Source organism: Alnus glutinosa, chromosome 13 (assembly GCF_958979055.1).
Source record: "Alnus glutinosa chromosome 13, dhAlnGlut1.1, whole genome shotgun sequence".
In the NCBI taxonomy this organism is placed as follows: Eukaryota; Viridiplantae; Streptophyta; class Magnoliopsida; order Fagales; family Betulaceae; genus Alnus; species Alnus glutinosa.
In genome coordinates, this window is record NC_084898.1 from 14263410 (window position 1) to 14287961 (window position 24552).

General features: G+C 39.5%; 1 protein-coding gene across 1 annotated transcript; it reads right to left on the bottom strand.

Moving 5' to 3' along the window:
* Positions 1 to 1700: 1700 nt before the first annotated feature.
* LOC133853660 (uncharacterized) lies at positions 1701 to 22572 on the bottom strand. The gene is made up of 7 exons (XM_062289658.1): positions 22129 to 22572; positions 18958 to 19046; positions 18735 to 18810; positions 13532 to 13581; positions 13096 to 13437; positions 12230 to 12268; positions 1701 to 2220 (listed from the first exon to the last, which is right to left on the bottom strand). Exons 1-7 carry the CDS (start codon positions 22319 to 22321, stop codon positions 2041 to 2043), a joined length of 969 nt encoding a protein of 322 aa, XP_062145642.1. The 5' UTR covers positions 22322 to 22572; the 3' UTR covers positions 1701 to 2040.
* Positions 22573 to 24552: the final 1980 nt, after the last annotated feature.

A 24552-nucleotide genomic window follows, 5' to 3' on the forward strand; every position in this document is an offset into this window, starting at 1 on the left:
AGACCATTATTTTTTGCTAGGAACACGGGGACTAACTAATGCTGACATCCTAAGGGATGAGATTTGGTGTGGAGCATTGCGGCTATATATATTCAGGACCATTGGTCAATGGGCCCGATGTTCGGGTTGCTAGATCCAATGGGGCTATAAGGCCCAACAATATTGATGTAAAATAGCTCAGCCTAATTCATGTCATAAACATAGCCTTCAATACAAAATTCTTTTTTAAAAAATAATAATAATGGTTACCTCTTTTAACTTTTCCACTTCAAATTTGAAGTGCTAATTATGGCTACCCTAGAGAGTAGAGATGTTGAACATAGAGAGATGAGCTGAATTTTTTGTTAATTTCACTGACTACTTTTCTATACTCTAGAATCTCTCTACTAGAGTTCTATGTGGAAAGAAATTCTTGTAGAGAAAAATCAGGCATTTCTAGCACAAGTAGAGAGTCTGTTTATAGAAAAATGAGCCATTTCAAATGGGTGGGGAGTTATGAAATAACTACCTCACACACTAGTATATCAAAGATGAGCTACAACAAACGATTGAGCAACCCAACAATAAGCCTAAAAACAACTAGATTAGCACGGGTAAACATAAAGTAAAAAAGGAATGCATCAAATTAATGATGCAGTCCTATGGATTTTTGGCACGAACACAAAAAAAAATGGTTACCGTTTAAGATGGTTTGACAAGGTGTATCAAGAATGACGCAACCAAGAAGCACGAGAAGAACTACAAACCTCGAAATGTCTAACAACCCTTTCCAAACCCCCACAAATAAATAGCTACAGTAGCACACTAAAAAGAGAACCACAACAGCAAAGAATGAACTAATGAAAGTTGAATTAAAACCATCGGCCGGAGACACCAGCACGGAGTCCAGAGAACATCACAAAATGATCTGCAACCAGATCGAGAGAGCACCATAGATGGTGGTGTGGGTGCCATAAGCCCCAAGACTACAAGAAAGCAACAAATAAAAAAAATAATAAACTTAGAAGACAGTGGCATCGGCAAAGGACGTAGTGAGGACTCACGGGCACGTGGGGGCCATGCGAAAGCGCAATGGTGGGCTGAACTAACAGAGGATGATAGATTTAGCTTAGAAAAAAACCAGATCTAAAAATCAAGTCGATATCAAGAATAACAGAGATTGAGAGTGGAGCGGTGGAAGAGATGAACGGCGCGACAGGTCGGAGAAGGCAACATGATAGTAGTGGAAAGGATGAAGCTACAATTTTAGAGGAAAGAGACGAATCCCTTCATATAAATTGCCATAGACGATGGACAAAACCTCAAAAGAGACAAGTATAGTCTCAAAAGCGGCGAAAAGCTCTAAAAGGAAAGGGGGGAGGAAGAGTAGGTGAGTAGGAGGGGAGGCGGAGGAGGGAGGCATCCTCCCATGGCAGCTAGTTTTCGTTTAGCTCGAAGGGAAAATTTGTTTGCTTGGAGTGGAAGTTGCGCTCATCTACCTCACACACTATTTGATAACCTTTAAAATATTATTCTAATTTGAATTATAACTCTATTAACCCATGTGGACGCTCCATGGGTCAATTTAATTTCCAACAAATAGCAACATAAATATTGATCTGCAGAGGATACATGCGTCAAGAAAAACGAAGTTGCACTCAATCCACAAAGAAAATACACTCTGCTTTCGCACAGTTTTCAAAGAAGTAACAACAAATAACTAAACCGAAACTCAAAACAAGAGCTTTAATTACCTCATGATCTGAGCAGAAAAGGAGAAGGAAAAAAAGCCTCTGTGCTCAGTAGTTCCTCAACTGTTCTGTATATAATGCTTGAATCTGGTAAATACATTTTTGTTCGTGAAGTAATCTAGATTTCTACTTTTGTGTTCCCCTAGAATGATTCTGCGCAGTTGGGCAGCAAAGCCAAATCAAAGTCTACACCCCCAGGCAAAAGAGTGTCAAGTTGAACTCCTATGTGGTGAAGCACTTACATGGTGTCTATGCTAATTATCATGTTAAAAACGGGGAAGTTCAGGGGACTTAATTATATTTTCCCCTTTCATCTACTTTTCCTTTGTTTTCTTCGGCACTCAAAACAATCGGAACACGAAGACTTGTTTCTACTTGAATAAGTTGCTTGAAGCTTGCTGGGAGGTATTTTCAAAGCTTCCACTAGTACTTGGCGAACCTTTTCATTTTCCTCCATAAGCTCCTCAATGACTTGCTGGTGTTTCAGTACCTGTACGCATGGAAAATCTACTTCATTGAACCATTTAAATAAATTCTTCAATAAACTTAGAAACTTTCAGGAAAAAAATAGAGAGAAAGCAAATGTTCTAGTGATGATTAAACTACTCATTACCATTGCATTTGTTTCCAGGGCTGAGACAAGTCAAATTAAGTATTAGAAGTTTAAAATTGGTTTGTTCAATTTTGTTTCAAGTGCTTCAGCTCAACACCAAATTAGGTTCAAACTTGATTCATTTACTTTTCCAAACAAGCTCAAACTTATTTCTCACATAAAGCAAATACCACCATTGAAATTTTATTTTTTTCTCGTAGATCCAAGCTAATTACTAGTTAATTAAGTCAAGATTATATCCTTTGAGCTAATTAGATAAACTAACTCTTATTTTATGAAATTGTAAAAATCAAATTCATCAATCATCCGGAACCAGCACCGTGATGGCCTTAGACAAAGCACCAAGCAGTGCCTAATCAGCCCCCAACCTTCCCAAGCCACCTCACAGCAGGACCTAGGAAGCTCACTCTTCACCAACCCGAGGTTAGGGTAATCACCAAGCACAGAACAACACAATACGCAGCAGTACTTTTACAGGAGCAACAACTCCCAACCTTTACAACTCACTCAACGAATGTACAAGGAATGACTCGGGTCCTTACAACTCTATGGAGCCCGTAGTCCTATACAACTCAGCCACCAAAGCTGTTACAAGAGATACATGAATGACCCAAGCCACCAAGGCTTTACAAGGAAACACTCCCCAAACAGTCACTCACAAAGCTCTCACCGTGGCTGGCCCTCTTCCAGCACACTATTGTTTCCAGCAGCCCTGAAGCTTTCCCTAGCTTGCTCTCAGCTACCTTCAATACTTTGGTTTCCAGCACCCTTTGGCTTCCTGCACTTAGGAATGCTAGTCATCCTTTTGCTTGCAGTACGCTTTCTGTTTCCAGCAGCCCTTGAAGCTTTCCCTAGCTTGCTCTCAGCTACTCATAACTCTCCAGCATGCATTCAGCCCTTTGACTTACTCAGCAACACTTAGCTAATTCTCAACAGCTTTGAGCACACTTAGCCAAGTCTCACCAGAGTAGAATAACTCTTGCAATGAAGCCCCAAGCTTCTATATATAAGCTCCAGCAGGTCTTCATGTTCCTGGCAGTGGGCTGCCACCTGGCCCACGCCCTCAGCCCTCAATCAAGGCAGTATGGCATGCTGTCACCCCACAGCATGCCTTGCAACTTACCAGCCATGTGTCACAGGCTCACAAGCCAATTTGAATTCACCCAACGCATGCCTCTGCTGCACTGCAGCATCTCAGCATCCCATCATACTCCAGCCACGTGTAGCAAGCATCTTGGTCCATTTGAATCCAACCAACAGCATGTCTGACACACTGCCACAAGGCAGCACCAATGCAGGCCCTCCTGCATTCGCACAGCAACTCAGACAAGGCAGCAACAGCTCCACCAATGCCCAGCCAGCACGCTGCCACATGTCTACCTCTTGCAGGCATGTCACAGCAACCCTTTGTCTACTGCAGCACACAAACTTCATGCAGATAGCTTGGGGCAGCGCCCATGACAGGCTTACTGTCGCACCACAGCCACCTGGCACGCCCAACACATGTAGCAGCCTGGCATCACTGGCATTCTCCACTGCACCACTCAACCTTCATGCAGATCACTTGGGCAGCGACCATGGTAGGGCCACTGCCTCACTCAAGGCCCTTCTGCACACCTATCATCATGCAGAAGCCATATAGTGCACTCATTGCATCCTAGCACAGCAGGTTCAATTGGGCAGGACAGTGCCACCACGTGGCCACTTCCTGCAAGCACATCTCAGCATACTCAAAGACATCATAGGCGTCATGTGGCCCCTCACAGCAGCATCCAGTAACAAGGGTCAAGTCAGCATGCAATTAAGGGTTTGGGCCACGCCTAGCCCACTCACAAGCCACACCAACAAGCCATGCGCCCCAAGCAGCTCTTGGGCCCCATCAGCATAGGCCATGCACCTTGCATGGGCCACACACCTTGCATGGGCCACACACCAACTGATTCTTTGTAGCATCCTTAGCCTTTCTCCAACCATCATCACACAAGAGGTTGGGCCATGTGCCCTCCATGGACCCAGCAGCATCCATCTTGCCCCCATGGCATGCCTTCCTCATGCCATGCCTTGGTGACCAGCAAGGGTGCAAGGCACAAACCAATGCTGCCATGCCACAGCCATGTTATGGCCGTGACAAACCACCCACACCACTTGAAGTCAACGTCCTCGTCGAACCGGTGGATGAACTCTCCGGGGCCTTCACCCGGTCCTTTCCCCAAGCATTTCGTGGTAGCTCCAACATGGCCTCAGCTTGTCCAAAAGTTTTGAAAGTCTGCCCCATCTCCTGGGCAACCATCTTCTTCAACTTCTGCTTCTGCCACTCCCTAGGCTCAATCAGCCGCGCTTGGAGGGGGTTCACCCTTGCAAAAGGCTCACCTTCTTCAACCTCCTAATCCTCTTGGATCACAAGAGCACTTAGCCGCTCTTTCTTTGGGCATTCTCTCGCCCAATGTGGTTCGCGACATATGAAGCAACCAAGGTCTCTCTTACCTTGGGATTGCTTCTTACCATCTTTGGGTTGGCCTTTGCTCATTGCATCGGCCTCCTCTCCCTTCTTCTTCTTGCCCTTGTCCTTGAACTTAGGTTGTCTCTCACCTTCGTCTTTCTCTTGATGAAAGTCCAGCAACCTATCTGCAGCAGCCACGGCAGCATTGAGTTCCTGATCCCTGGCTCTGCAACTCAAGTTGTGCCCATCCCTGTAGGCCCGACATGAAGTTGTACAGCTTGTCCGCTTCCGACATATCCTTGATATCCAGAATCAAGGAGCTGAACTGTTTGACATACTCCCGCTCTGACGTAGTATGCTTTAGTTTCCTCAGTGCGTCCCTAGAGACCTAGGCAGTGTTGCAAGGTAGGAACTGAACCTTTAGCTCCTTTTGCAACTCACTCCATGTCTCAATTGATGGCTTCCCCGCATTGGTGCCATCCTCCAACCGGGTCCTCCACCACAGCTTCGCATCATCCGATAAATACATCGCAGTGATGGTCACCTGCTCCTCAACTGGGATATGGGCAGCTTTGAAGTACTGCTCCATGTCCCAAAGGAAGTTCTCCAACTCCTTTGCACTACAAGCACCAGTAAATGGCGTTGGCTCTAGCACCCGCATCTTTCTTTGGTTCTCCCCACCACTGGGAGTTCCCTTTAAGGCTTTCTTGATCACCATCAATTCGACCTCAAACCTTATTGAGAACCCTTGGATCTCATCTTTCAAGGCTTCAATCTGCTCCAGCAGCTCTTCACGACATGCGGGTACCTCTTCCGCTTGCTCCTCCATCCGTTGCAAGAGCTATGAAGACTTCTCATTGAGGGATTTCTGCACTGCAGCCACATCCCGTTGGACTGCAGCAATCCACTCACACAGCGTCGAGAAAGAACATCCCTCCAACAGCACTCCAAGGATAGCTTCCAGCCGAGCCACCCTCTCTTTCAGGTCTTGTGTTGAACCACCAGACATGATTCTGCCTCTGACTCTAGACACCAATGAACTACTTATATTATATCGTAGAGAATAACTTCTATAAGGACCTGACATTAACCAGGTCCTTTGTGCCGTCCAATAAAGAGCGGATACATCAGCCTATCACACCAAATGACAATAACATAAAAACACGGGATCATAAGCCCCTTTCTCCATTCAATCGGCAAGAACCCCAACCACTGCCCACCCCATCGAGCACTCTTCACCGCCGACGGTTCCTCCACCGCTGCTCCACCTCCGGTAATCTCATAAATTTCTTTGTCTTTCTCCATCTTCCACCACCGAAAACCACTTTTCCCCATCGATGAAAAACCAAAATTTTTATCTCACAACGCCATAACCCAATACCCAAATCATAAAAACTCATACAAACCAAATCAACAGAATCAATCCACAGATCCCAGAACTACAAATCATTAAGAGAGATAAAAAGCTCTTTCGGGTTGGCTGTGGGATCTGTGGATACAAATCCTAAACACAAAGAGATACAAATCATTGTGTGTCGGTCTGTGTTGGCTTAGTCATCCAAGAAAGAGTTGTTTGCCAGGCTAAGCAAACCTCAACTAAAAGTGTGTTCGTCACCAGATTGTTCTGTCCATGGACCAGATCAGCGAAGAGATTCAAGTGAGGCAAGAGATCCAAAGTGTACGAAAAAATCTCGAGGCAAGATCAAAACCCCCTTGCAGTGGTGGGTGTGGGACTTGAAGACCAACCAAACAACCTCATGATCGGAAACATCAGCGAGGAACCGTCAGCGTTAGGCGTTCTTTGGCGAATCAGTAGTGGCTCGGTGGGGTTTTTGCCAATTGAAATGGAGAAAAGGGATTTTTTTTTTTTTTTTGGTAAGCGAGAAAAGGGGTTTTGATCATGTGTTTTTGTGTTGTTGTCATTTGGTGTGAGAGGCTGATGTGTCTACTCTTTATTGGAGGGCACAAAAGACCAGGTCATGCTAGATCCTTATAGAAGTTATTCTCTATATCTTATTACCTTATTTACAAATTTAGACAATACAATCTCTAATATATAAGACTATTTTATGGTACATATTTAGACAAATACATACATATAAATATATGCATATATGTATGGATGTAAACATATATGAATATAAACTCAGGCATTATCTATATGACTATATCAAAATTCATGTCCACAAGGATTGAAATTATATCTATTGCATTAGGGAGGTGATTTCCTGTCATTTTTGTAAATACTTACAATGTTATTATTACAAAGTAAATGACAAGACCATAAGAAATAATAAAATGAAGTAATACGAGTTTATATGTGTCAAGTTGAGCTTCTAGAAACTGGGTGTGTATATAAACGAGTCTAAATTTTTATTCAAGCTCGATCCATTCATCAATTTTTTTTATTATTTTTTTTATGAATAAGCTCAATCCCTTTATTAAATGAAATGAACTTTGAGTTGAGTCTATTCGAGTCAATTTTGAGTAATTCATGAATCACTCGGTTTGTTTGCAATCTTATTTGTTTCTAACATGTGATTCAAGCAACAACTTCAAGAGAGATACCCTGTGTACGGAAGCTAAAAAAACCTCTTTATGAATGCCACAAACAAAGCCATCAACACAAATTTAGCTGCTCAATTGCCAATAACGCTATTCGTTACTACATTGGGTGAATCCACTATCCAAGAATCAGATAATCCACAGAGAACACTAACATGCGACTTGATCTAGGAACCTATGAAAGTAATTAATGCCAATATAGAGTGTCTAAGGGTATTAGATTTAAGGTGCCGTTGCATTTTCTATAAATTAGGAATGACACTATGTAAAAGTAGAATCATGAAGCACCCCCATAATGTTTGCCTTGATCACATCCCAGAAAGCTTGAAAAAAAGCTATAGAAAAACCATCAGGCCTTGACGCCTTATCACAGTTCATACATTTCACCACCTCAAAAACCTCACTCTTCAAATAGACTCTAACCCAAAAAGCTTCCTCCGCATCTATGAAAGTCAAAAGCAAGGCCATCCAGCTTAGGCTACCAACTGAACTATTTTGAAAACAATCATAGAATTAAACAACGTATTCCCTGATAGCAGATTGATTAGAAGAAACTGAGCCATTTACTGACAGCGATTCAATAGAGTTGTTTCTCCTATTTGAGTTGGCAACCCAATGGAAAAACTTTGTGCATTTATCAACCCTGTTTTAGCCAAAGAGCCATTGACTTTTGCCTTCAACTAACGTCCTCCAACAAGGTAACTTTTTCCCATTCATTGATAACCATGATTTTCCTCAACTCTCTTTAGCAACTAAAGCTCTATCTTCCTCTAACCCATCAAGAACACGCAACTCCTCTAAAAGAACTTTTTTATTGGACTCCATGTTGCCAAACACCTACTCATTCCAAAATTTTAAATCAGCTTTCAAGGCCTTAAGTTTAGAGCCAAAATGAAATTAGGAGAGCCATGAAAGTGATAAGAAGACCATCACTGCCTTATGCTGTCCACAAAGCCTTCAGCCTTTAGCCGCATATTTTCAAACTAAAAAGATTTTTTGCTTCCCTGAATACCACCACAATCAAGAAGAATGAGGAAGTGGTCTAAGCACAATCTATGCAACCTTTTTTTGAAATAAATCGGGAAACTTAGCTTCTCATTCCGAAAAAACAAGAAACCTATCAATTCTTGACCAAGAAGGGGAGTCTCGATTATTAGACCACGTAAAAGTCTCCCTGACATGGGGAAGATCCATGAGGCTCTGCTCAAAAATAAAATGGGTAATTACCTTTTCCCCTCATGAATTATTGACCTGTGTCATTTTACTCCCACGAACCACCACTTTGATAAAAAAAGAGCATCAAACTACCATCTTTACATGCTTTGGCCCCTTCCGTCAGGGAATCCCATTAACTTGGATGGAATATGCCATTTTTTACTGTTAATTTTGATTTAAAGACCAAAATACCCTCTACAGTAATTAATAAAAAATATTAAATTAATATATTTTTTTTAAAAAAAAAAACAAAACAAAAAAAAAACCTAAGGGGGTGGCTCCCGGGCCACCCATGGCCTCTGGGGTGGCCATGTGGCCACCCTAGTGATAAGATGGGGTGGCCGTGCAGCCACCCCTAGTTCCGGGGTAGCCGCGAGCCACCCCAGAGGTGGCCGGAGCCACCTCTGGGGGTGGCTCGCAGGCCACCCGGCCACCTCAGGGGGTGGCTGCCGCCACCCCCTTTTCCTTTAGTTGTTTTTTATTTTTTGTTTAAGATGAGGGTATTTAGGTCATTTTTGAAATTAAGTTAGGACATTTAAGTCTTTGCATGAATTAGACTGACGGAATAGGCCAAAGTATGTAAAGATGGTAGTTTGATGTTTTTTTTGTTTGTCAAAGTGGTAGTTCGTAAGGGCAAAATGACACAGGCCAGTAGTTCATGAGGGGAAAAGGTAATTACCCCAAAATAAAATCAGAAAACTCCATCATAGCGGGAATAAAACAAGTTGCACCCAATCTTTCAATAGGAAAGCGAGTGACGTTGAAGTCTCCCCAAATCCACTACGGCAAATTCCACCAACTATGCAAGCCAGCCAACTCCTCCCATAAGTACCTCCTATTGCAGTCGGAATTAGGCCCACAAACCCACGCAAAAGCCTAGAGAAATTGTTGAGACAGTTTCCTGGATGGCGACGTGTCAGCTCTAATTGGTTCTTTCGATGGCTCGGTTTGCTCTCTCGGTGGCTCAAACTCCAGGCAACCTGCAAGACAACGAGAATACACCGGGAGTTGGTTGGCGTTCCTTCCTCTGATGCTTAAGTTAGGCGAGTAGGCCAGAGCAAAAGTATGAAAAATTCCAGATCCTTAAATACCTGTTGGGCCATCTATTTATAGGCTTCTTGGGGTAGTTGGAGAGTATGGAGGTTCTGGACTTTTAGGGATCTTGACCATCCCGGTATGTGGTGTACATTGATTGGGTACAGAATGAACAGTAACTCAGCATGGATATCAAATACCCGGTAAGGTACCCAGCGGTTAGGTAAGGCGTACAAGGATCTTGGATTTTCCTGGATCCAAGGACACCTAATTAGGCCGTTGACTTGATTTGACCCCACTAAGTGTCTTTGTTAACAAATGCTAAAGTCCTTAATCACCAAATGCTCCATACTTGTCAGGGTAGGTGTACTTTGTACTGCGAGTCTCGACGACATCCTCGACACAACTATTCACTTCCACCAAGCCCCCCATTACCTCTCTGGTTGGCAATGTGTTTCCATCTTGGTGGCTAAATAACTTTCTAAACAGTATGGCACACTACCCAAGATGTGAATGTCCCGCCGGTTCGTCTCCTATTTGACGGATCTGGTCGGGTAGGCTTGACTGTGGGCCCACTCGGGTTTAGGGAATGATAATTCCCCAACAGAAACCATCTTCGACATTTTTAAAGGAGCAGGCAACAGTAAACTCCCCAACACACTTTTCGATCTTCTCCACCACCCTCCTATCCCACATAAGCAATATTCCACTAAAAGCCCCTTTAGAAGTTGTGTAGCATCAATCCACATGTTGACACCCCCACAAGCTTCGCACAACACTGTTGGAAATGAGCTCCAATTTAGACTCCTGTAAACAAATAATATCCGCGTTCTATAGTCTAAGAAAATCTATGACTCTCAAGCGCTTGTCACTCTCGTTCAACCCTCTCACATTCCAAGATAACAACTTGGGCTTCATAAAAAACACTAGCAACCCTCCCCTTGACTCTACCGCGGCTAGCGCTACAACTGTTCACGTCATAATTTATGGAACAAAATAACCTTCTTAATTCTCTTTCACCTTCTTTTCCCACACTGGAGCAAGAGACCGACACCTGCTCAGAGTGGCTCGCTTCAATGGCCGCAAATGAGGCAAGCAGCTCCTCTTCAAAACCCTCTCATGAAAGCCCCACAAATGACGAATTTCCTTTCATTGTCTGCATGCTAAAGGCAGAGTCCTTGCTTTTTTCTTATTAGAAATTTCTGAACATAATCTCAACAGAGTGGGCCCCTCCTCAAAGAACAAATCCACATCTAGACAAGGATGGGTTACAAGAGCATCGCAGCAAACTCAACCTTTATCCTTCTCTACATTTGCACTGCCCCTACAACACCACTTTGAAAGGAAAAGACAAGATAAAAGACTCTGCAATGGGACGCACTTACCCCCCCTAGCAACAAAACCCACTATGGATTTGACGGCAAAGTGCTCATCTTAGAGGGAAGAACCTCCTCAGAAGGACTGACCCTCAATCCACTTTACTCAAGCAACAAAATTGGTCAAAGAAGAAGGGAAGAAGGGGAACCAGCTCAGCCAAATCACCGATGAAATCTGAAGGGGGAAGGGAGGACAATGTTCTTCGACCAGAGCACCGAAGATTCCACCGCGATTAGAAGCATACTGGTTGGCACAGACACGTTGACTTCAGCCCCTGGAGGAGTCTGCACAACACACTCAACATCCATCTTGGAAACGAAGAGTCCACCAAATGACCACAAGGCTGGGCGAAGCGCCTACCCACCACCGGGTTCTCAAAACCCATCCCGGGTACTTACCCGAAGTAGAGGCCTCCCCATCCCGTTTGTTCAGAGTCCCCTTGAAACTAGGCTTGAGATGGACCGCGCGCTTCTTAGGCTAGTGTTTATTCTTTTTAACCACAGCTTTCTCCTTCGAAACTAGGCTATGTCTAAAGCATTTTAACACAGGATGGGCCTTAGGACCCTCCAGCCCAACAAAATTAAGCCCCTCAACAACAATCGCTAAAGCCTAGTTCACCTCCCCTTTCCATTGGCACAAAGCCGCAGGAGATTGAAATAGAAATGGTAGACTAGCCAAAAGCCAAGTTTCAAGCAACAGAAAACAAGACAACGAACTTGAGGTTGAACTTTTGCAATCAGGGGAGACAAATGCAGCAAACCGATCAAAGTTCTTTAGAAAAATCAGTCCATGAAATCTGCAGTAGGGTTTTATGTTTGGTTGAGTAATCAGTCCTTGATTTCCATGTTTTAGGAACCTAAAACATAATTCCCAAAACATAATTAGTGCGGTCAACAAGTCTTAGTAGACTCTTAGTTGCATACCTATAAACTTACGGAAGTAGTTAATGCCTTTCTAGAATGTCAATGAGCATTAAATTTAAGTTAGGCTTCTATCACCACGAATAATGAAAATTTGAGAAAGCAGATTACTTTGACAATTTCTTTTTTTAGGAGTCTCCCCCTTTTTGTCTTGTTAGATTTTATTTGATGTTCCACAGCAACATCTAATTGTTGCAGTGTTATCTAGCGGCACTGTAATGTCTTGTAAACATTTACCATGGAGTTTTCTCATTGGATGGTCAGTAAGCATTTTCCTATGTAATAATAACATGACTTGAAATGAGCAGAAAATCACCAGTCATTTTAAAATTACCATTTGAAGCATGCTGTTTTCTGACCGCAATCGTCCAGCCTACAAAGGTAAAATCCACAAATTAGAATTTCATACAAGATAAACACCTAATGGACTTGGCGTAACTCTTTTGTAAGATCACACCATTAAAGAAATTTTATTTGAATTAATGTTTTACCAAGTCCACTATTGAATTAAATGTTTCCACACATCAATTGAATAACATACTATCCAATCCAAAAACTCATAGGTTCAATAGGTTTACAAAATATGTGAAAAATATACTATAAAACTTTTTGCAGATCAGATAAATTTTTAATCTCCAATCATCTTGGTGGGCATAATGAACACGTGGATATCAAGTAATCCGAGAGTAGCTGTGGCAAAATATTGATCCAATAACTGATTATTGAGGGGTGTAACATTCTCATAGAGTTGGACCAGGTGGAACTCTTTTTTAAAAAAATAAAAAAATAAATAAGTGAACTCAAATATATACACACACACACACACATACATACATACATGGAAGAGATAGAGAGACCTTGAATACGTAAGTTTACAATGTAATGATACTTTTAAGGAGTAACCAAAGCAAGAAATTGTACAAAGATCTTAGTGCTCTTCTTCCAAATAGTCCATGAAATGCATGTATGTAGTTCAACAATTTTTAGAATTCTTAAAGCAATTTTTGATGTATTGGTAATTAGGTGAATTCCAGGCACTAATATTATACTAGTTAGAGATATATTTCAAATGAAATGAAACAAAATTCAAAACAGGCTCTTAACTTGTTAGTCAAATAAAGCTCCTAAAGAGAGGGAGCACGGCCGGGGCTGGGGGGAATTTACCCTTCAACCAAACATGATAGTTCATCAGTTACTTACCAAGTCATTCAGTTCTGTGTCAGAGCCTTTCAAAACTGGATTCTGCAGAAAACTGCTAATAACTTTTTCTGTTCGACTGCCAAAAGGTGAGTCAATTGGAGTGCCTTTTGATGCAAAATTCTCATAAGTTGAACCTGAACCAATATTTCCATATCCAGGCAGGCCTTGAGATGTGTCTTCAGGCAATTTGGTTCCCAACTGCATGATACTTTCCATTGGGTTTTGGTTTAAGGATTGATTCATCATGCTCATACCACTTTGAAGAGACACCGGAAGGGCACCTTGTCCAATGGGTAAAGTGGGACCAATTCCAAACTTCAGCATCATCTTTGTCATTGTTTGCTAGCAAATTAAGAATTTAAAGTTCAGACACATGAACTGCAAACAATAACAGGTAATACATCCATGGTAACTAGAAAGAGAGGAAAATACATACTACAAGACAAGATTGAATTTGATGCAACACTCCAGGTTTTATAGCAAGGCCTGCCATGTAAGATCAATGTTTCAGATATCATACACAATTGATAGTTACAATTTATGAATAAGGCAGCAATACGTATAAAATTCTCTTATTGTATGTGGGTGAACAGGCATTAACGTCAAATGAAGCATTAAAATAGGCTTAGCTATGTCAAGAGGGCACCCTTTTATCGTCACCATACAAATTGGAACCATCTGAAATACATCTTATATTGACTAGTACAGGGAATGACTTGCATGTGTTGACAGTGTCAAAGGCACATTGTTTCAAACAGACTCAGCCCGTCTTAAAAGTGTCCTTTCTCTTTCATTTTTTTCATTTTTTATGAGTAGAACCCTTTGAAAGTGTCCAGGGCATAGGACAGAGAGTATTGGGCTCTGATACCAGATATGATGCAGGATCTTAAAAATTTGACAGTAGTTTAGGTTTCTCCACAAGTTTGTGAAGGTTTCTCGGATTTGATGTGATTCTTTAAGGAATTAGGTATGGCTGGGCTATAAAGAAGATTGACTCTTGAAGGAATATGATGGATGTTTGGTATGAAAACAGTTAATCGAAGGAGAAAAGGAAAAGATAAAGCCTAGGCAATCAATCAAACCTATTTTTCCTAAGCAATCACACAAAGGAAGAAGAAGGCAATCACACCCTCAAAGCTTTAGTGCTAAAATTTTACTGCTGGTACTCTAAATCTTAAACTGCATAGGCCACTTACAATGTCTTCCCTACAAGTACTCCTTGGAAAAAATACTCCAAAACCAAGTCGGAAACTACTAAACCAAAATGGAAAAAAAGATCCAAAACAAAAAATATGACTCATAAACCTCTGGTACAGCCCATTCCAGCAAATCTAGAACTTACCAAATTGCCCCTAATCCTTAAAACTAAAGTAGAATACAATATAATACCTAACCTAGCAACTCCTTAACATAAAGAAGACTCAAAATAGTATCTAAATTAGCCTAGTAAGAGCATCTCCAACAGAATAGGAAGATGGCTCATAATAGTCGCCATTTTTCGTCTCCAACAGAATAGGCAAAATAGCATTTTTCTTTTAGTTTGAATAGTAAATAGGCAAAAGAGCCTATTTACTATCCACACTAGAATTTTTTTTTTTATTATTATTATTTCTCTCTCTCTCTCTCTCTCTCTCTCTCTCTCTCTCTCTCTCTCTCTTCTTCTCAACAAGTTCAGCCCATTTGCTTGAATCTCCTCTCTCCTCTCCACCTGTTCCTCCTCAAACCACCACCTCCACTGATGCCAATGGCAAAGAGTATCTGCCAACCCAGATTTCAGGACCTGACTTATTCAGGATCAAATCATACACTCAACCCTCATTTCGTCTCTCTATGAGTCTATCGTTGCTAAAGTAGTTGGGCTTCCAACAACCATGATGTTTTGGGAAGCCTTAAAAGCAACCCAGATTTGCCAACTTCAAGATCAACTTCATCTACTTCAAGATGAAAGCAACCCAAATTTGGTGATGGTTTCAGCTTCCATGGCTGGTCTATAGAAAGAGAGGAGAGAGAGACGAGAGAGGGGAAGAGAATGGCTGGGTCAAAAATAATAAACAAAACATTAAGAAATAATATTTAAAGAAAGTAGATAGTGGAATAGATAATCTGCTGAATATTGTATTGAAAAATTAGTAGCTAAAATAGAAAATATGACTTTTTGAGTAGCTAAAATAGCTATCACTGTTGGAGATGCACGGGTGCTGTTCAGATCCCACATTGAAACTAGCTCATATATTTGAAATAATTTCATCTTTGATCCTGTTTTTACCTTCCAATTTCCAATATAACTTTTGACAACATGGTCAACAATCCCGGCCTCCACCTCTTAAATCTCTTCTCTCATCGTACTATCTTCTTTGGGTCTCCTCCAAAAAAGGAGTAATCAAAGTCAAGTCCTTTTTTCACTCCTTAGCTTGCTCTGGAAATATCCACCTTCCCTAGAAAAGTGTTTGGCGCACTCAAGCTCCCTCAAGGGCTGCCTTCTTTGTCTGGACCGCTGCTCTTGACAAGATTCTTACCCTGGACAACCTCAGGAAACGGCATGTTATCGTGATAAACAAATGTTATGTATAAAAAGACTGGGGAGTCCGTTGATCATCTCCTTCTTCACTGCGATGTGGCTTCTGCTTTGTGGAGCTCTATCTTCAATCGCTTTGGGATGCCTTGGGTTATGCCCAGATGAGTTATCGACTTGCTTGCGTGTTGGTGGTCCTCTGGAAGGTCAAGGAGCGCTGCGGTTTGGAAAATGGCGCCTATTTGCTTTCTTTTGGTACTTATGGAGGGAAAGAAACAATAGGAGCTTTGAGGACTTGTAAAGTACCTTGGAAGATATTCTTTCCTCGTTCAACTATTCTCCGTATTTTTGAACTACGGCTTATGTCCACCCTTTGTCCTTTTCTTTTCCCGACTTTCTCGCTCACTTTTCTCTTTCTAATTACGTGTTTTCCTTGTATACTCCCAGTATACTACGGAGCGCCTTACACTTTTTTTTTTCCTATAAGATTGGTTTCTTACTTATCAAAAAAAATTATAGCTTGTTCGATATTAGTCACTAGACAGGTTATATATTTAACTAAATCAAATGAATACACATGCATAGATGGCAAGGGCTCTGGCAAATCTTTCAAAGAAACATCAGTACAATTCTTGGACAGCTTAGCGGGTACCCTAGGCACTTTAGTGGCTGGTTTGGTAGCTTCTGTTTCTACAACAGAATTTTTAACTCCATCCTGAAAATTTCCTTGTCAAGCAATTCAAGAGCCTTCTCACATTGAAGGCTTTTGCCTTTAACTTTTCAGCTTGCTGTTTTGACTCTGCTTCTTTCTCTTCTCATGGCTGCACGATGCCCTGGATAATTTGCATACAGTTCTGGCTTTCCAACTTCCTATTTTGTGGCAATTTAGCTCTCTCTTTAGGCTTTTCTGCTGGCTGGTTTTGCTACCTTCTAATGAACACATCAAACTGGATAACCGTTTCAATAGGATCCTCAAAATTTTCCATGTACAAATGAGACATCTTTTTTTTTTTTCCAATTTTAAATCTCAACCATTTTTTAAACCAGCAATAGTCATACATTTACTTTCAACTATTGCATAATTAAAAGATAAATCCTTATATTTTCTTACATGATCAGTCGAACACAAATCACTTGAAAAGTGTACAACTGATCAAGAAGATCATCCTAAAAGATCTCGAAGAATAATCTCTTCCTTAAAAGTTCCTTACCCTCTTTGCAAGTCGAGTTGCTTGTGTAGGATCTCCTACAATTTTTTTTTTTTTTTTTTAATAGGTAAGAGATCAATTTTATAGAAAAAGCATAAGGCGCCCCTTAGTACACTAAAAGTATATAGGTAAAACACCTATCTAGAAATAGAAAAGCGAATGAGAAAGTCCGAATAAGAAATATACAAAGGATGGACATAAGCAGAAGTCCAACAATACAAAGAGTGATAGAGCAAAGAAAGGATCTCTTCCAAGTCAAGGAGCTAAAGTACGCCAAACACTTTTTCAGGGAAAGCGACTACTACCAGTGCTAGTTAAGGAATAAAAGAAAGACTTGACTTTGAAAACTCCTTTTTTGGAGGGGACCCACCACAAACCGTCTTCATTGTCACGGTTCACTTTAACTGAGTGAAGCAATTGAAAGAAAGAAGCAAAGACATCTACCTCCTAATCATGAGCAAAGACATCTACCTCCCTGATGAAGCTGACATTCCATTGGAATGAGTCACCCAACAGCTCCAGATTATCCGCAACAACGGCGTCCTTAAGACGAGTAATGCCAAATAAAGCTGGAAAGGCTACTTTAAAGGTTGGGTCTCCACACCACAAATCATGCTAAAAATTGATCTTGAGAACACATTGGTGGATTACTCCAATACCAATTTGACGCAGGATAGTAAGAGTATTGGGTTCTAATACAAGATGTGATACATGATCTAAGGAATTCAACAATAGATTGGGTTTCTTGAAAAGTTCTTGAAGGTTTCTAACATTATGTTTCAAGTTTGAAGACTTAGGGATAGTTGGGTTATAAATAAGATTGAATATCAAAAGGAATTTAATGGCTGTTTGCAATCACACCTGAGAACGAAAAGGTGATCACACTCTAAAAGCTTTAAGGAACGTACTCAAATTTTATTGAAACGTAAATTATACAGACGTCATTAATTTATACGATACTTCCAATCCTTTTCCCACAAGTACTAGGATTCCTACGTAAAACAGAAAAGTAATTTGAAAGAACCCTTAAAGCCAGTTAGAAACTACTAAAACAAAATATAAAAAGCACCCAAAACATAAAAATAGAACTCTGGACAAATTACTCCTGACACGTTAAAGTGAAGAAAATAAAATACCCAAGAATAATATCCTACAAAAAAAATAAAGTAGCAGTCAGTAGTAACTAAAGTAACACAGGAACGGTAAATGCCACATTGAAACTAGACCATACTTTTAAAATAATTTCATCTTTGATCCTGTTTTTTCTAAAAGCGTATTGCTGGCCGAATCAGTCCATGCCATTCAAAATCTATATAACTGTTTGCAATAGAAGTATTAATCAACTCCATGCTTGGAATGACTAACAAGTCATGATAGGCTCATTAAGAAAAAGAAGAAATAACTAAATTGGTAATAATACCAAGGGTGGCTCTATTTCAGCACTTTAGACCAGACCTACCCCTCTCACTTGATGGGTCCCACGTGGATTCCACCACGTAAGAGGAGCAGATACAGAAATATCAAAGAATTATTCTGAAATTTCATTCACTAATACTAAATAACAATAACTTCATGACATATGTTTAGCATTTCATATTTATTCTATCAATACTCCAATTTGACGTGGCACAAGTTTATTCATATTTAGTAATATAGATACGTAAGTTAAATTTGATTAAGAATACATATTTTGAAAGAAGTGTTGATTCTTGAACTAGTTTTACTATTACAGAATGCCATAATTTGTATAAACTGCTATAAAGCCATATTTTCACCTTGTATCATTTCCCTTCCCTTAAAGAAAAGAGTTTGACCAATGACTGATTGCTCAATGAAAACATCCAGTGGACTACGGCCCTTAAGCTTTACAATTTCAGTGCTACTCATATATAAATCAGAATAATAATAGCATGACATACCAACTCCGAAACCATGGCCAAAGCCAACACCACATCCTACGCCTGCTTCAATACTCTTAGCTCCCAACTTCCTCAACTAAAAGACGGATAGATGAGAGGTAGAAATTTTAATTGAGAGTGTGAGTTGCTAAATAACCACATTAAGAAATTAGTAGAAAACAAATAAAAAAACAACATTCACTTATCACAAAAATAAAAAATAAAAAAACAACATTTGACTTACAGAGTCATTGACATGCCTGCTAACACCAGAAAAAGCATCAGTTGCTCCTCTGGTGGCACTCGTGACTTGATTTAGCATTGGTACTGCACCTGGTAAATAGTTCGAAACAAAATTTGCTGGTAAAATAATATTCGCTGATAACATAAACAAAGAACCAATAATGCCCCTACTCAATGGTATCACTTAGAATCAGGACGAGGCAACAAATGTCCCTTAGCACCCATTTAATCTCATCTGATCAAATCAAGAAATTCATCAACCAAACAATTTTGAAGAATGAAATAACTCCTTACTTTCATCCTAGCTATAAGAAAGGATGAATTCAGTATTTGATGGAAATCTAAAACAATGATATCTAAAGGCACTCTTCTGTTAGCAATCCTCATAAAAATACAAACAGAACTTTGCATAGAATAGAAGGTTTAAAAGCCCAGCTATAGCATTTGTAGGACAATAAAATAGAACGATTAATGAGCAAACACATATGGTTTTAAATCATTGAAAGAACTGTAACTTTTATATTTGTGTGTATTGAGTCCAGGGAGACTTGGTTTTTTTTCTCTCTTTTGGGGGAGGTGGCGGGGCAGATTGGCATCCAAAGGATGTTTCCATTAAGCAATCATTCACTAGTCAAACACTCTTTTATATCCATTGTGGTTATTAGCAATATTAGTACCTAATCTTGCGTGACTACACCAAAGTTAACTGCAAGGAAAACTAAAGTTACATCAATGAGTTGCATGATAGTTCAAACTTGAGGCAAATATAACTTTGGGGGAAAATTTTGTGCAGCCCCATTGACTTAGATTGGGATTTGTGAAGTTGTAAGTACTTTCAAAGTGGTATGCATTGTAGTGCTCTTGCCAATTTAATGAAAAACGGCATACAGCCGTAATGAGGTTAGGAATGTTTTATGGTTCAACGTATTGGTGAAAAGGTGAAAACAACTTAAGTACAGATGTTGAGAATGAATAACTTATGGCTCGACACATTTTCTAGTTCATTTTATGCTTTTGCTTTTAATGAGTAATGAATGGTTTGAAAAAATAAAAAATAAGACTCAAATGCATTATCAGGAGTGAAAGAAATAAACCATAGAGGGCATAGTGAAGGAAAGTCAAGTCTAGTGGTCTGGTCATGCACACAAAACATTCATGAAAGGACAAACAGAGAGAAGAGGTTTAATTCAAGTAAGAGTACCACAAGAAGTCAAAACAAGAAAAAGGCTGTAAAGAAATGGGTGCTTTGCCATTCAAACTCCATAATCTGATGATTTACATGAAAATTGGGTCTACATGATGATCACAATTTTGTTTACTTATTTTTTTGGGTAATAAGCACTTTTATTAACCAATCACAAGGAAGCACTTACAAATTATAGCAAACCTTGGGAAAAACTAAACTGCCCAAGACAGAGCCTTAAACAATTCAAATACAAGCCAAACCTCTTGAAAGAACTTAACAACTACAGCTAAAAAAAATTCTGGGGCTAAGTCCCATCTCAACACAAAGAACTCTATTACAATAATTGTCCATTACCCTGTTAAAGGAGGCAGTCACTAAAATTGCCACATGAAATGCCAAGAGTTTCTAGTAAGGCCATCCTTAGAAGTTATACCACTTCATTAGGAATAACCTGAATCAATGGTTGATTGCCACCTTGACAATGAATACAAAACCACGGAGAGAATGCCCAAGGAGAACTAGAAACCTACTTAGGGTGGTACTCAGGGGCTGCACACTCTGGGCTCCTTCCTTGAAGGCCCCTTAAATGGAATTCCCCAACATTAGATGCTCATATTTGGTCCTAAGTACTACCCAGATAGCTCTATATAACCTCGTTTTGTTTTTTTTTTTTAAGTAATCGAGATATTATTAAATGCATAAGGCGCTCCCAGATACACAAGAAATATACAAGAGAAGCTACCAAACTAGTAGGGGTTATATAGCCTTGTTGCTTATGGTTAGCTAATCTTGGCTACTTCATGACCAACTGATTCAGTGAATAAGGGTCTTGTTCACAAGCTGGACATCAAGCTGGTTGAGTGGGTGACCAAACCCAAAAAGGATGGCAATAATCACTTAGTAAGCTCATGAGGGAGGGGTACATTACTATCCTGAGGATCAAAAACTAGCATGGATATTTGCACACTTCATAGTTGGATATTTGCACATCATAGTGCTTGTCTCTAGTTTTGCAGATATTGTGAACTTTTGTTCATCTTTTTCTTCATATTAGGGGTCTCTTGTATATTTCCCGTATTAGGGTTGCGCCCCTTTGTGCTTAATTAATGATATTGAAATTTCTTATTAAAAAAAAAACCTGCCATGGTAATTTTGCACCAAGTCGCAGGCTCAGCAGTTCTGACCAGTAGCATGCCCTCATTCTTTAAAAGTGATCAGCACAGGAGTTGCCACGCAGCTGGCTCAGAGCAAACGTGATATGGGAACCATTACCATAAATGATGGAATGGGCCCACTTTCAAAAATGACATGATATGACACAATTAGGATGAATTAATTCTAGTGATTGAACCTACGTATTTGGCATTAATTGCAACAATAAATTGGTAAAAAAAAAAAAAAAACTTTACCATACGATAGAAGGTAATAGACTTTTGAATGCGGACATATGAATGGGGAACATACAAACATGACTCCATAGAAACAAATTTTATACAACATTAACCACGATAATGCATTCACTTGTATGATGATGGGCAATGTTGAAGAGTCTTAATCTATTATTTTTGAGTAGCTCCAAGTAAACCACCCACTGACCCAAGAAACATGCACAGAATTAGCAAAACACCAAGTTCAGATTAAATGAATAGGTTTCAACAAACAAAAACCATATCAACTTCTTTCCCAAAAGGTCGCAGTAAAATTTTAAACAAATATTCACATTCCGACAAAACCCAAATAGCAAAAAATAAAACAAATAATCCATTGCCATTTCCTACACTTTCCCATCAACCAAACAGAGGCAAAACCCAAAACAGAAACAACAAAAAAGAACAGAAAACGAAACAATATGGATTCTTAACAACTAATTCAAAATGGGGTTCACCATCTTTGGGTTTGAAGAGCTTTCTCAAGTCCATCGTCCCCAAAAATTAGGCTTTCAAAGGCAGAATGTCACGGAGAAAGTAGGGGGGAGGGGGGTGTTACCTAGATTTATTGGGCGGCCAACGCCGATACCAATACCACAGCCGATGCCAAAGCCAGTGAATACTTGACCCACTTTCAAAGCAAACGGATTCTCTATTCGGATTCCCTGAAACCGATTTGCTTTTCTCTGATCCGTCACAATGCTAACGTTACTACCAGTAATACTACTGCTGGTACTGCTGCTAGTCTCCATTCTTTAAAAAGCTTCTCTCTTTGTGACCTTTTTACTTCTAAAGCTAAAGCCACCCTCTACAACTTTTGGTCTCCGAAATATCCCTCCTTCTTGCTCTGAAACGGCGTCTACAAAATTTCAAAGCAAATTGGCACTGAACCATCACAGAGACTCAGAGACAGAGGAACAGCATGGTAGCCGTGCGCTTATGTGCTAACAAATAAATATACGTTTTTTTCTGTTCTTTCTTCTGGGCGAAGTGGGCATTTTGGGGCATCCAAATTTAGATAGATGGGACATTTGGAAATTGTCAGCAATTTAGGTTATTATTGTATGAGAGGCTTTGAGACTTGAGAGGATCTAATCCGTCCAAAACAGGATTCCTCCAAATTATTTATCTAAATTTTAAAAGAATTTGAGCAATTCATTAATCGTAAAAGATTATTTATGGGTCTTATCTGATTGGATAATTGATTAGACAACCCAATTTTTATTTGGTCAGAATAATTCAATAAGTGGTGAATTCTGTCAAATTTAAATAAATAATTTAAGAGGATCATAATCCGTTCGAATAAATAACGGTAAATCTCAATCTTTCAAATTTATGGTTCCTAAGCATTCTTAACCAATGATTCTCCTGGAGACCAATTGAATAGTGGGTTAATGATATATATCAGAATTTGAAATTTGTGCATTTAACAGTATAAATAATATTATATAAATTAAATTTTTTAAAAGACGTGTTAACATTGATATTATTTAAATTTGTATCTTTTTAAATGCACAATTTTAAATTATGACCATGTCGTGTAATAAAATAATAATGGGATTGGAGTATGATATATAACATTACTCGTTAAGCAATATTCTGATCCAAATTGACAGAACCAAGATTTTTTATCCAAAAGGGACCAAAATATGGGATTAAGATCATCTACAATTATTTGTCAGAATTCGAAAAAATTTGGGCAGGTGATTGTGAGAGACCACTTATAGAATCCTTGACTAAATAAAAATTAAGATGCCCACTACTTATCCGGTCAAGCTGTTCGAATAAATAATTGTAGATAATTTGATCCCAAAATATGATTGAGGAGTCAAATTTAATTTTGATAGGATAATCTTAATTTTGAAGCCTAAAAATATATAAAATGACAGTGATGCCCCTGCTCCCTCATGGTCGTCGTTGGGTTTCAGGCTGAGGAGAAGTTATACGGTTATACCTAAAAGTAGTAAGCTCCTACCAAAATGTCAAATTTGGGACTGACCATGGAACCGGTAGATGCTTATGGATGGCCATCGGCTTTGGGCTGGGTTTGTGAGGCTTTAGGGCCTAGGGGGGCATCAGGCCCATTAAAAAAAATTGCTACTTTCTTTTTCTTCTTTTTTTTGGGTAAAATTAAAATAAAATATGAGTCAAATTTAGTTTTGTACATGAACAGTTCAAGCTCCACTCGTATAAACACGATTCAAGTTTAATTCGTTTATTAAAATAACCAAACTTGGACAAAAATTTAAGCTCATTTATTAAATAAGATAAATTTGTATAAACTCATATAACTTCTTTTTTTTTATTATTATTACTTTTAGAATATTGTTTTGATTTTTGTAATAAGAACATCTTAAGATAGATATAACTTAAATCCTTGTGATTGTGAATTTTGATACATGCGTGTTTGTGGAGGGTTGTATAATAGATGTGTGTGTGTCTATATATATATGGAGTTTTGACCAAAGAAGAAGAGCAAGAAGATTGCTTCTTGATCTTATAAGTAGGATCGAGAATCCTGAGTTAAAAAGATAGTATTTGAAAAAGTTAAGAAAACTTCTCACAAAAAAAGAGGTAAATAAGTCTAAAAGTCTTGAGATAAAATATTCAAGAAAAGAAGCTTTGAGCCGAATGATTTCTATAAAAAAGAAAAGAGGAAATTTAAGAAAAGATTTAAAAGATTTAAGAACAACAAAGATAGTTGTTATAAGCGTGGTAAGCCAGGTCACTTTACAAAGGATTGCAAAGCTAAGGAAACAATTACATGTTGAGTACCATGATGAGGATTCCTTCATTGATGTCAATGATTGGAATATACCCAAAGTCCCTAGTAAAGAAATGGGATAACTACACTTCACCCCCCTGATTTATCCACGATGTGGCGATTTACCCCCCAATGTATGAAAATTGGTACATGACCCCCCCGAACTTGCCAGCGTGTAACAAAATGGACCTTCCGTCCAGTCGTCCGTTCGTTTGGACG